General features: G+C 37.3%; 1 protein-coding gene across 2 annotated transcripts in view; it reads right to left on the reverse strand.

Annotated features, from left to right (window-relative positions):
• INTS8 (integrator complex subunit 8) overlaps positions 1-14,249 on the reverse strand; it is a 75,120-nt gene that overhangs the window by 10,380 nt on the left and 50,491 nt on the right. For both annotated transcript variants that reach the window (XM_004370763.2, XM_023726064.1), the window contains exons 17-20: positions 3,013-3,197; positions 2,560-2,593; positions 1,812-1,868; positions 1,666-1,727 (exon numbers count right to left, since the gene is read on the reverse strand). In XM_004370763.2, coding sequence (XP_004370820.1) covers positions 1,666-1,727; positions 1,812-1,868; positions 2,560-2,593; positions 3,013-3,197 — 338 coding nt within the window. The remainder of the gene's footprint in view (positions 1-1,665; positions 1,728-1,811; positions 1,869-2,559; positions 2,594-3,012; positions 3,198-14,249) is intronic.

A 14,249-nucleotide genomic window follows, 5' to 3' on the forward strand; every position in this document is an offset into this window, starting at 1 on the left:
CATCTCCAAGAAGTCGTAAAGCACAGTGGCAGAGAACACAGGCTCTACATTCAGACACACATGAGATCCAAGTCATGGCTCTATCATTTACAAGGTGAACTTGGACAAATTACTTCTGTTGTCCTCAAGGATTACATTTTTACCATAACTCACCACTGTGTCCGGTACAGTGGGGTAAGAACAGTGGTACTATTAACAAGTACTCAATTATGTATATACAAATAAATGAGTTAAACTGGTTAATATTTTACAGAAATTTATAAAATGCTAACACGTCTAAGAACATTATCTACATATTAATCTGTTTTACACTAATACTTAATCCAATACCATTCTTATACTACTGCTGAAGTCAATAATGACTCTTGTTCAAAAGTCAAAAATTTAGTCACATTTAGTTAATCCTGCTATGTGCCAGTCCTTGTTCTAAATACGTAACTTAGAAAATGTATTAACTTATTTAATCCTCACATTCTGAGATAGGTACTACTATCGTACCCATTTTCCAGACAGGGAAACTGACACAGAAAGTAACTTACTCAAGGTCATACACCTGGTAAATGGAGACACTGAGATTCAAACCCTAAGAGTCCGGCTCCAGCGCCTCAGTTCTAAACCAATCTTTTAGCTCATTTATAACTAAATGCTTTAAAATTCAATCATTAGTTTAGAGTCTAAAGTTAGGCTGAAGAAGTAACACCAAATGAACAACAATACAACTAATGAACAAGCAATTAAAGAGGTAAAATTATCTCTGATTCTTGGATTGATATCTAATATACTAAATTTTATATAAAAGTTAAAAATATATTCTAGCAGAATCTGTGCCTGGAATGCCATGGAGCTTACATATTTGCTTCATGGAACATGGCTGGTGTTCCTCCTCTGGGCTACAAGTCTCAAAGTGGAGGGCAGAGTCATTCACCCACTTTTGGCTCTCTAAATCCCTCTATGAGACACAGCTGCTTCCAACCTCTACGTCTGAGATGGAAGTAGATTACTTACTCTTATTACTTTCTCTATCACCTGCTTACCGACCTACTACAAGCTTTTTCTTCTTAAGAGTAATGAAATAAGGTCTAAATCTGCCCTTCAGGTACAAAAAAAGAAGAGGATTGGGAGAGAGAAGAAAATAACTATTGTGAGGAAACTGTATGAGAAGCTGTTACAGGTGGAAAGAGAAAACTGTAAATGGTTTCTTTCTCTAGAAAAAGGAGAACACTTGCTCTTTCCATCTTACTGTGATTCTCAGGAGATGAAAATAAGAGAAGATTTCTTAAAATAATTAAGGAACTTCCTAAGGCTACCTACCTAAAGGGAGAAGAGGTCTGATAATCAGTATTAGAAGGGATAAGACACTAGAAACCCAATAGAAAGTCATACTTTAATTAGCTTTGATTTTCCAGTTCTACCCACTGCCAAGTAATCAGGGCCACTTAGAGGTCTTCTGTTCTCATAACCTTAGTTCTTAAGAGTTACGCCTTATCTCCTTATCTATAATTTTTAAGAAAATAATTACTATAATAAAGAAACATTAAACTCGTAGTGGAATACAAACAGATTTGTAGCCTTTTAATCAAATTAAATCAAGGTTATCTATATCAGTCAAGACGGTTTCTAAATATATTAATAATTTAATAACAGGTAAGCTATAATACTTCTTACTTGGGAATGGAGGATGGCCAAATAGAAATGTGTTCAGCTGTAATATCATTCACAATATCCTCCTTTAAAGATATTAAAAAAAAAAAAAGTTACATTTAAAAAACGTCTTTCAAAGAGTTTAAAAAATGCAATTATGAAATACTGACCCGAACATTGTGAAGTTTCACAAAAAGTGATACAATGATAGTCAAAACCAATGGTTCCTGTGAGAAAGAAAACACAGAACCCTTAAATATTACATGTATTTTAATATTTCTCCTGTCATTCTCAGGGATACCAAGTATTTTCTCTTCCAAAAGACCCTGACTCCTTTGAGTGAAATTTAGTGTCTGTTTTAGTTTAGAGCATGTTAAAAATCAATTTCATTTTTAATCTCATGGAAAAGTTACAGTACACAATTTATGCAAAAATACCATGTTTAGGTGTCTGTCTTATGGTGCTATTTTCAAACTCAACTCCCCATAGGACTTTTGAAATTGAGTAATAGGATGTCTTTTTTCAAATAGTACTTCTAGCTCCCTCCAAAAAAAAAAAAAATTGATTTTTTATTCCTTAAAATAATATCTAAAGGATGGAATCTAGGTTATGTCCAAGACATAAGTATGTCCAATAAATTAATTCTATCAAGCAAATTTATAATAACGCCAGGTTTCACACATCTAGCCTGTTATGGAGACTGCTTTACAATTTAAAAAATACCTTCTCTACTTACCAAAACATGGCAATGTAAATGCAGAATAAACTTCATTCACATTATCCTACCTCTAATAATGATCACTGAAGATAAGCACATTAATAGACCAGTTTAATAATTTAATCAGCATTTGAAGCACTCAGTATTTTTTAGTCATCTAAATATCAGCAATAATAATTAGATCATTTAATAAAACTTACCCGTAATTTTTTAATAAAAGAAAGCAGTTCACTCCTATAAAAAACAAAAATTTTTTGTATACACATTTAATATCAGAAAGTATAGGTAAAGAATTATTCCTAACTGTCCAATTCTGTATGTATGAAAAGAGTATGAAATTCTATTGTCAAACTAACCTAATAAATTTATTTCATTTTTTAGTCACATGTGAAGTTTTCAGTACTATTCAACCTTAGACATTGCTCACTTTGAATTTAAGTTGATCATATATTAAATGATTCTAAAATAACATAGAAACAGAAAAGATTTCCAAGAGTGGCCATGACAGACACGTCTATCAGAGATCAGTACCATAAAATTCTTAAGGTTGTTCATTTTTATGACATACAGGGATAAAGGCAGATGTTCTTAAAATAGTACAAATAGTACAAATAATAAATAAAAACTCAAACAATAAACTGGTAGAAACATACCGATACATTATACCTAGTGTAGATTCTCTCTGCTTTATTAAACTAACTCTGCCATCATTTCCTCGTTTGTGCTGACTGGACACACTACAGATCTGAACGACAACTTCCCAAAGGTCTTTAGCAGTCCGTCTACTTTCTTTAGGGCCTGGAAGTTCTTTGCAGGTAGCTGCTAAAAGCTGTCCAAGCTATTACATGAAAACAAACAGAAAATACAAAGAAGACATACACCATTAGTACTAATGCCATACACCATAGTTCTATTATAAAGAGACACTTAATGTTTGGATACCTGCCAAAACATGCCAAGCACAGTTATTTTAGGCTGTGCATTCTATAGAACCCCTGAGGAATGTGGGCTCACACACGCTACTGACAGATCTGAATCTGTTTAGGGAAGAGGATTTGCTGGTTCTACCATATAAATTTCATTGTTTCTAAACAATTATAGTCTAATGAGAACAAAAACAAGTATAATCTAATAAGAACAAATGAGAAAAATGAGATAATGAAGATAATGGAGAGGGCGTGTGAATTATTAAGTAAAAAAAAGAAACAAGCTGCTAAATATAGATACCGTGATCCACTTTAAAAAAAAAGATGTAAATACATGTGTCACAATGGAAGGCAATGTTCACTCTGGTAAAAACCCAAAGGTGAGATTAAAATAGTGCCTAAATTTCAAACACACATACACACCCCATCTTACCTTTAATCATTAAAAAAAGCGGGATTTTTTTTTTTTTTCAACTAGGAAAAAAGGAAATTCAAGTTGCAGAACAAAGCAATGAGATTTAGAACAACTTTTCTCTAAGACAAACGACAGCAACTGGGGATGGAGCTACTACTGATATGAAGAGACAGAATTAAGAAAGGACATGCCCTCCCCTTCTGATCCAAGGGGGGAGACTAGACACTGTTTTACTATTTAAAAGAATAGATTACTGAAACTGATTGATCAGAATGGAGGCAGCCTTAAAGACTGAAGATGTAGGAGAGCCCCAGCAGTAAAGAGTGGAAGCGCTGAAAGCAAAGGCAGAAAAAAGGCCCAAGGTTTAAAGAAAAAAACCAGGATGACAAATCCAGCATTTCTTTCCCCCTACAATTTCAAAGCAAAAGAAGAGTCCCTCTCTCCTTTGTTCTTACTAAATTTTATTCATCATCATGACTCTTGTAGAGATTGAAGTGGCAAGGAAAATTTCAAGTCTATCGGGAAATACTAGTTTTCCCTATCTGTCATGGATTGAATTGTGTCCCCCCAAAATATGTGTCAACTTGGTTAGGCCATGATTCCCAATAGTGTGTGGTTGTCCTCCATTCTGTGATTGTAATTTCATGTTGAAGAGAATTAGGGTGGGATTTTAACACCCTTACTAAGGTCACATCCATGATCCAGTGTAAAGGGAATTTCCCTGGAGTGTGGCCTCCACCACCTTTTATCTTACAAGAGATAAAAGAAAAGGGAAGCAAGCAGAGAGGGGAGGACCTCATACCACCAAGAAAGCAGTGCTGGGAGCAGAGCGCATCCTTTGGACCTGGGGTCCCGGCATGGAGAAGCTCCTAGTCCAAGGGAACCTTGATGAGAAGGCCAACAGAGACAGAAAGCCTTCCCCTGGAACTGACACCCTGAATTTGGAATTTTAGCCTACTTCACTGTGAGGAAATAAACTTCTCTTTAAGCCATCCACTTGTGGTATTTCTGTTACAGCGGCATTAGATAACTAACACACTATCTAACTGGACCTATAGAATTTTCCTAACAGGGTCACTGTTGCTTATGGTGCCTTCTTTAAGAAGCGAGGCAGAATTATGACAGAGATAAAAATTGGTGCTTCCCACTCCCCCCAGCTTATAATGAAAACTTTCAAAAATAGAAAAATGGAAACATTAGTTTAATAAATGGCTGTGTACTTGACACACTGTTAATATTCTGCCGTATGTGCTTTATATGTCAATTTACATACAGTGTTTTGTTAAGCCATATCAATGTTGTAGACATAACACTTCACCCCTAAATACTTCAATACGCATCTTCCAAGAACAAGGACATTCTCCGACATAATCATAATTCCATTATCACACCACAGAAAATTAATGAGAGTATTAATGCATTTTTAAAGTTAGTGAAAATAATGTAAAAACCCTACCTACGCTATAGGATTGTACATCAAGGGTCCGCAGTATAGCAGGCCATTTTATCCTTCACGCCTAGTGAACATACTCTTCTCGGACAGCTGGGATCACTACATATGCTGCTGTTTACTGTAGTACAATGCCAAGGCTTTTGAAGCCCCTTATCTCACACTCAATTTCTGTCCCCAGGGATCATATGCTTAGGTGAAAGTCACAATATTTATTAAGTATGAACTAAAAGTGAGAATTTTCAGAGATCTTAGGCACTGAATCAATTCAATTCCACAAACATTCTTGAGTACTTACTATGTACTACGCATTGTGTAAAGCAAGGAGAATATAATAAATCAACTGTCCTCAAGAAACTTATACCAAAACCAAAAAAATCCAAACCCGTTGCCATTGAGTTGATTCCGACTCATAGCAACCCTACAGGACAGAGGAGAGCCACCTCATAGAGTTTCCAAGGAGCAGTTAGTGGATTCGAACTGCTGGCCTTTTGGTTAGCAGCCGTAGCTCTTAACCACTGCGCCACCAGGGCTCCCAAGAAGCTTACGGTCTTACAGAAAAGAGGCATGTGAACAAATACTTTATTGTACAGTATAATCACAACAAAAGAAGTATGGTGGCAAGAGAAGAAAGTGATTTACTTGTTAACATGGAAAGGAATACAGAAAACTTCAAAGAAACATCATAAACAGGCAAAAGTGGGAAGGGCATCCCAGCTAAGTGAACAAACAGCATGTGCAAAAGTGCAGAAGCATCAGAAAACACCATGCGTTCAGGGACCTGTTAGAACTTTGCTAACACCAGCACAGAGTTGGCAAAGCAAGGAACAGGGGGAAAGGCAACTGGGAAAAAGGAAGCACCTGCATCGTAAAAGGCCTTGTAGGCCATATTAAAAACACTGCTCTTCACCCTATATTATTACTGCTATCACTACCACCTGCTCCCCTACTAGACTAACACAATCCAAGTGCCTATAAATTCTGTGCCCTTTCTATTATATTACACTTCATTCCATTCTGATCTGCGGGGAGACTGAACAGTTTCACGTTACTAAAAAAGGGCAAAATTCAAAGACTTTTTTTCTTTCCTTCTTGTGATTAGATAATTCATATATATTTAAAAAAAAATTAGAAAATATGTAAAGATAGAAAAACAAAATTGATTTAAATTATCTAATATCAGGGGGCCAAGATAGCAGTGTAGTCAGATGCTTCCAGTGGTCCCTCTTACAACAAAGACCCAAGTAAACAAGTGAATTCATTATATATGACAATCTAAGAGCTCTGAACATAAAAGGCAAAGTTGAGGAATCTGACTGAGTGGCAGGGGAACAGAGAGATGGTTCAGAAGCAGTGAGGAGTTACCAGACCTGACCCAGTGGGAGCCAGTGCCCCATGGGCCGGATCGGCTGGCGTTTGCGGTGAGGCGGGCAGCGGCATTCAGGATCTGTTTTCCACGCCTGGAGAGATCGAGAGGCGGAGAGTCTGCTAAGGCCCCCAGAGCTAGTGAAAAGTGGTGCTCAACTGGCAAAAGATAAGTACGTGCGTTTAACCTATCACGTGGATCAAAAAATACCTGTTTGGGAAGAACCTCTTTCCCATTTACATGCTTCCTCTCTGCTTTGCAGTGTGTGCTAGACCAGCTTCAGTGATTACCTCTTCCTCTGGGACAGAAGTAGGACCTGTCACTCACCCTTAGCCATTCTCCCAGCCTTGGAGAGGGAACAAATAAACAAACAGGAAAAAAAAAAAAATCTGCCACGTCCCCTAAGCTGGGAACCCAGGCAGGCACAGCTCCTTTGCCTAGGCATAGGCATAACAGGTCCACGGACTTTGAATGCCTATCATCCCTGCATAGACCTGTATGGGCTCATCTCAGCACTGTAGGCCCTCATTAGCACAGTACAAGAGGGTATATACCTGAAGCCTAACTTCACGTTATCAGCTATATGGTGGAGTGGCAGGTTCATGACATTTGACACCGCTCTGCCCATTAAGCAGGGTCCTCACCTACCCATATCAGGGGCCTGAGGATTGGGGCTCCACCTATGCCACCTAGCCATCTGCAACAGGGGTCCAAGAATAAGTGGCGCTTCCCACTCCTTACAGCCAACAGCAATGACTGCCCATAATCTGGCTGCAAAACCCACCCACGTACACACTCTAGGAAACGGGGACATGCTTTCCTCCCAGACACGCAGAGGCAGTCGTCAGCCCCCTGCCTTAATCAGCGTGTGACCCACTACTGCAGTCAGATACCTGTGCCTACTCCAATCACCCCTGCCCCTACAGGACTGTAGGCAAGAGCCTGCACCACACACTTGGTGACTGACTATCTGGACATCTGAGCTGAATCCATAAAAGTAAAGTAAAAGGACTCCTCTGCTCATACACCTACTAAAGATCTAATCACCTGGTGACAGGACGACAGAATCAATAATCAAACTAGCTCATGTGAGCAGCCTACTTGGGCATATCAAAACATATCAAAACAAGAAACTAGGATAGAGTAAGCAAACATAAAATAAATAAATAGAATAACTTACTGATGGCTTGGAGACAACAGTCAATATCAAATCACATAAAGAGGCAGACCACGATGGCTTCAGCAAGCTACTAAAACAAAGAATCAATAAATCTTCCAGAAGAAGAGAACTTTTTGGAATTACTGGAGGTAGAATACAAAAGATTAATATACAGAACTCTTCAAGAAATCAGGAAGGAGATCAGGCAAAACGCTGAACAATCCAAGGAACACAAAGACAAAGCAACTGAGAACTTAAGAAGATTATAGACGAACACAATGAAAAATGTAACTGGCTGCAAGAATCCATAGAGAGACAGCAATCAGAAATCCAGAAGATTAGCAATAAAATTTCAGAATTAGACAACTCAACAGAAAGTCACAGGAGCAGAATTGAGGCAATGGAAGGCAGAATTAGTGAGACTGAAGATAAAGCACTTGACACCAACTTATCTGAGGAAAAATCAGACAAAAGAATTTAAAAAAAGTGAAGAAACCCTAAGAATTATGTGGTACTCTATCAAGAGGGATAACCTATGAATGACTGGAGTACCAAACGGGGGATAACAGAAAGTACAAAGAGAATTGTTGACGACTTGTTGGCAGAAAACTTTCCTGATATCATGAAAGATGAGAAGATATCTACCCAAGAAGCTCATCGAACCCCACACAAGGTAGACCCCAAAAGAAAGTCACGAAGACATATTAGATTTAAACTTGCCAAAAATAAACATAAAGAAAGAATTTTAAGAGCAGCGAGGGATAAACGAAGTCATCTACAAAGGAGAGTCAGTAAGACTAAGCTCGGACTACTCAGCAGAAACCATGCAGGCAAGAAGGCAATGGGATGACACATACAAACACTTGCAGGAAAAAAACTGCCGGCCAAGAATTATATATCCAGCAAAACTGTCTCTCTCAAATACAACGGTGAAATTAGGGCATTTCCAGATTAATAGAAGTTTAGGGAATTTGCAAAAACCAAAGCAAAATTACAAGAAATACTAAAGGGAGTCCTCTGGTTAGAAAATCAATAACATCAGATAAACAACCCAAAACTAGAACACAGGACAGAGCAACCAGATATAAATCCAGATTGGGAAGTCACAAAAATAAATTAAAGCTAAAATACTGAAAATAGGGAAACGGAGACATCAATGCGTAAAAGACGACAACATTAAAACAAAAAAAAAAGGGACTAAAAAATGTAGTCACAGATCTTTCATATGGAGAGGAAGTCAAGATGACATAAAGAAAAAAAAAGAGTGGTTTAAACTTAAAAAAACAGAGGTAGATATTAAGGTAACCACAAAGGAAACTAACAATCAATCCTACAAGTCAAAATAAAAACAAGAAAAACATAAAGACTCAGCAAATACATTTCAACAAAAATGAAAAAGATGAAAAAAAAATATATAAAGAAAAATAACTCAGCACAGAAAATTAAGTGGAACAAAGAAACTGTCAACAACACAAAAAAAGACATCAAAATGACAGCATTAAATGCATACCTATCTATAATTACACTAAATGTAAATAGACTAAACATACCAATAAAGAGACAGTGGCAGAATGGATTAAAAAAACACCATCTGTCTATATGCTGCCTAAAAGAGACACACCTTAGACTTTAAGACACAAACTAAAACTCAAAGAATGGAAAAAAAAATATATCAAGCAAACAACACTCAAAAAAGAGCAGGAGTGACAATATTAATCTCGGACAAAATAGACTTTAAAGTAAAATACAAGGATAAGGAACGACACTATATAATAATTAAAGGGTCAATACACCAGGAGGACATAACCATAATAAATATTTATGCATCCAACAACAGGGCTCCAAAATAGATAAAACAAATTATAACAGCATTGAAAATAGAGCTAGACAGCTCCATGATAACAGTAGGAGACTTCAACACACCCCTTTTGGTGAAGGACAAAAACTCCACAAAGCTCAATAAAGACACGGATGATCTAAATGCCACAATCAACCAATCTGATCTCACAGACACATACAGAACACTCCACCCAACAGCAGCCAAGTATACTTTCTTTTCTAACACACATGAAACATTCTCCAGAACAGACCACGTATTGGCCATAAAGCAAGCTTTAACAAAATCCAAAGCAACAAAATAGTACAAAGCATATTTTATGGCCATAAAGCCACAAAAGTGGAAATTAATAACAGAAAAAGGAAAAAAATATCAAACACATGGAAACTGAACAATGCCTTGCTCAAAAACCACGGGGTTACAGGAGAAATTAAGGACAGAATAAAGAAATTCACAGAATCAAATGAGAATGAAAACACATCCTACCAGAAACTTTGGGACACAGCAAAAGCAGTGCTCAGAGATCAATTTATAAGAATAAATGCGCACATCCAAAAAGAAGAAAGGGCCAAAATCAAAACATTAATCTTACAACTCAAACAAATAGAGAGCAGCAAAAGAAGCCCTTGGGCACTCAAAGAAAGCAAATAATAAAAATCAGAGCAGAATTAAATGAGATAGAAGACAGAAAAACAATTGAAAGAGTTAAAAAGAGGAAAAGCTGGTTCTCTGAAAAGATCAACAAAATCCATAAACCCCTGGCCAAATCAACAAAAGAAAAACAGGAGAGGAAGTAAATAACCCGAGATGGGTGATATCACAACAGACCCAACTGAAATTAAAAGAATCATAACAGAATACTATGAAAAATTATACTGTAACAAATTTGAAAATCTAGTGGAAATGGATAAATTTCTAGAAACACAATACCTACCTAAACTAATACAAACAGTGGTAGAACAACTAAATAAACCTATAACAAAAGAAGAGATTGAAAAGGTAATTAAAAAACTCCCAACAACAACAAAAAAAAGCCCTGGCCTGGATGGTTTCACTGGAGAATTCGACCAAACTTTCAGAGAAGAGTTAACATCACTACTACTAAAGGTATTTCAGAGCACAGAAAAGGATGGAATAATCCCAAACTCATTCTATGAAGCCAGCATAACCCTGATAACTAAAACCAGTTAAAGACACCCAAAAAAAGAAAATTACAGACCAATATCCCTCATGAACATTGATGAAAAATCCTCAACAAAATTCTAGCGAATGGAATTCAACAACATATCAAAAAAAATAATTCACCATGATCAAGTGGGATTCATACCAGGTATGCAGGGATGGTTCAACATTAGAAAAACAATCAATGTAATCCATCACATAAAACAAAAGTCAAGAACCACATGATCTTATCAATTGATACAGAAAAGACATTTGACAAAGTCCAACACCCATTCAGGATAAAAACTCTCAGCAAAAGAGGAATAGAATGGAAATTCCTCAACATAATAAAGGACATTTATAAAAGCCAACATCATCCTAAATGGAAAGAGTCTGAAAGCATTCTCCTTGAAAACGGGAACCAGACAAGGATGCCCTTTATCATCACGCTTATTCACCACTGTGCTGGAGGTCCTAGCCAGAGCAATTAGACTAGAAAAAGAAATAAAGGGCATCCAAACTGGTCAGGAAGAAATAACAGTATCTCTATTTGCAGATGATATGATCTTATACACAGAAAACCCCAAAGAATCCATAAGAAAACTACTGGACCTAAGAGATGATTTCAGCAAAGTATCAGGACACAAGATAAACATACAAAAATCAGCTGGATGCCTCTACACCAACAAACAGAACTTCAAAGAGGAAATCACTAATTCATTACCATTTACAACAGCCAAGAAGATAAAATACTTAGGAATAAATCTAACCAGAGACGTAAAAGACCTACACAAAGAAAACTACAAGATACTACTCCAAAAAACTAAGAGACCTACAGAAGTGGAAAAACATACCTTGCTCATGGATAGGAAGACTCAACATTGCAAAAATGTCTATTCTACCCAAAGTGATCTACAGATACAATGCAATCATGATCCAAATTCCAGTGGCATTTTTTAATGAGACAGAGAAAAAAATCACCAACTTCACATGGAGGGGAAAGACCAGATAAATAAAGCACTACTGAAGAAGAAGAACAAAGTGGGAGGCCTCACACTACCTGATTTTAGAACCTATTATACTGCCACAGTAGTAAAAATAGCCTGGTACTGATACAACAACAGATACATAGACCAATGGAACAGAACTGAGAATCCAGACGCAAATTCATCCACTCACGAGTAGCTATTTAACAAAGACCCAACATCTGTTACTTGGGAAAAAGACAGTCTCTTTAATAAATCTTGCTGGCATAACTGGATACCCATCTGCAAAAAACTGAAACAAGACCTATGCCTCATACCATGCACAAAAACTAACTCAAAATGGATCAAACACCTAAATATAAAATCTAAAATGATAAAGATCATGGAAGAAAAATAGGGACAACTCCAGGAGTTCTAATACATGGCATAAACAGAATACAAAACACTACTACCAATGCACAAACACCAGAAAAGAAACTAGATAACTGGGAGCTCTTAAAAATCAAACACTTATGCTCATCAAAACACTTCACCAAAAGAGTCAAAAGACAACCTACAGACTGGGAAAAAAATTTTGGCTATGACAAATCTGATCAGCATCTAATCTCTAAAATCTACAAGATACTGCAAAACCTCAACAACTGAAAGACAAATAACCCAATTAAAAAATGGGCAAAAGATATGAACAGGCACTTCACCAAAGAAGACCTTCAGGTGGCTAACAGATACATGAGGAAATGCTCACGATCATTAACCATTAGAGAAATGCAAATCAAAACTACAATGAGAGATCATCTAACCCCAGCGAGGTTAGCATTAATCAAAAAAACACAAAATAATAAATGTTGGAGAGGTTGCGGACAGACTGAAATACTTATACACTGCTGGTGGAAATGTAAAATGGTACAATCACTTTGGAAGTCGATTAGGCACGTCCTTAAAAAGCTAGAAACAGAAGTACCATACAATCCAGAAATTCCACTCCTTGGAATATATCCTAGAGAAATAAGAGCCGTCACACGAATAGATATACGCACACTCATGTTCACTACAGCATTGTTCACAATAGCAAAAAGATGGAAACAACCTAGGTGCCCATCATAGTTTAATGGATAAACAAATTATGGTACACTCACACAATGAAATACTATGCAATGATAAAGAACAACGATGAATCTGCTGAAACATCTCATAACATGGATGAATCTGGAAGGCATTATGCTGAGTGAAATTACTCAGTCGCAAAAGGACAAATATCGTATGAGAACACTATTATGAGAACTCAAGAAATGGTTTAAACACAGAAGAAAACATTATTTGATGGGAATAAGGGTAGGAAAGGAGGGAGAGGGGTATTCATTAACTAGATAGTAGACAAGAATTATCTTAGGTGAAAGAAAGGACAACACACAATACAGGGGAAGTCAGCACAACTGGACTAAACCAAAAGCTAAGAAGTTTCCTGAATACCACCAAACACTTTGAGGGATAGAATAGCAGGGGCGGGGGCCTGGGGATCATGGTTTTAGGGGACATCTAGGTCAACTGGAATAACAAAGTTTATTAAGAAAGTGTTCTGCATCCCACTTTGGTGACTGGCATCTGGGGTCTTAAAAGCTAAAGAGCAGCCATCTAAGATACATCAATTGGTCCCAACCCACGTGAAGCAAAGGAGAATGAAGAACACCAAAGACACAAGGAAAATATTAGCCCAAGAGACAGAAAGAGCCACATAAACCAGAGCCTCCCTCAGGCTGAGACCAGAAGAACTAGATGGTGCTCGGCTACCACCAATGACCGCCCTGAGAGGGAACACAACAGAGTCCCTGACAGAGCAGCAGAAAAGTATGGTGCAGAACTTAAATTCTAGTAAAAAGAGCAGACTTAATGGTCTAACTGAGACTGGAGAGACTCGGCAATACATGGCCCCCCAACTCTCTGGTAGCCCAGAACTGAAACCATACCCAAAGCCAAGTCTTCACACAAAGATTAGACTGGACTAGGGGACATAAAATGATACTCGTGAAGAGAGTGCTTCTTAGTTCAAGTATATACATAAGATTGAATGGGTAGCTCCTGTACAGACGAAATATGAGAAGGCAAAAAGGGACAGAAGCTGGTTGAATGGATACGGGACATCCGAGGTGGAAAGGAGGAGTGTGTTGTCACATTATAGGGAGAGCAGCTAGGATCACATAGCAATGTGTGTATAAATTTTTGTATGACTTAAACTGTAAACTTTCACTTAAAGCACACATACACACACAAAAAAAATTATCTAATATTCCACTACCCAGAGATAATAACTGTTAACATCCTTCCAAACTTTCTCTTAGGCATATGATAATAAGCATAATTATACTGGAATATATTCCACAGCGAATATGAAGTATGAAGGCTGCTGTAAACTGTATTCTCTTCAAAACATAATCCCTTACTCTAGGCTTCTTGTCTGATTCTTTTTTCCTTGACGTTAACAACAGAGCAAGGGGCCAACTGTGACACGAGGCACACAAAACCCTAACTGGAAGATGAGGTGATGAGATGCCTCAATGATTCCTCTTCAGCAAGGTTACCGCACCTTTCCTCC

The sequence above is a fragment of the Trichechus manatus genome, unplaced genomic scaffold, assembly GCF_000243295.1.
Source record: "Trichechus manatus latirostris isolate Lorelei unplaced genomic scaffold, TriManLat1.0 scaffold00009, whole genome shotgun sequence".
Taxonomy (NCBI): Eukaryota; Metazoa; Chordata; class Mammalia; order Sirenia; family Trichechidae; genus Trichechus; species Trichechus manatus.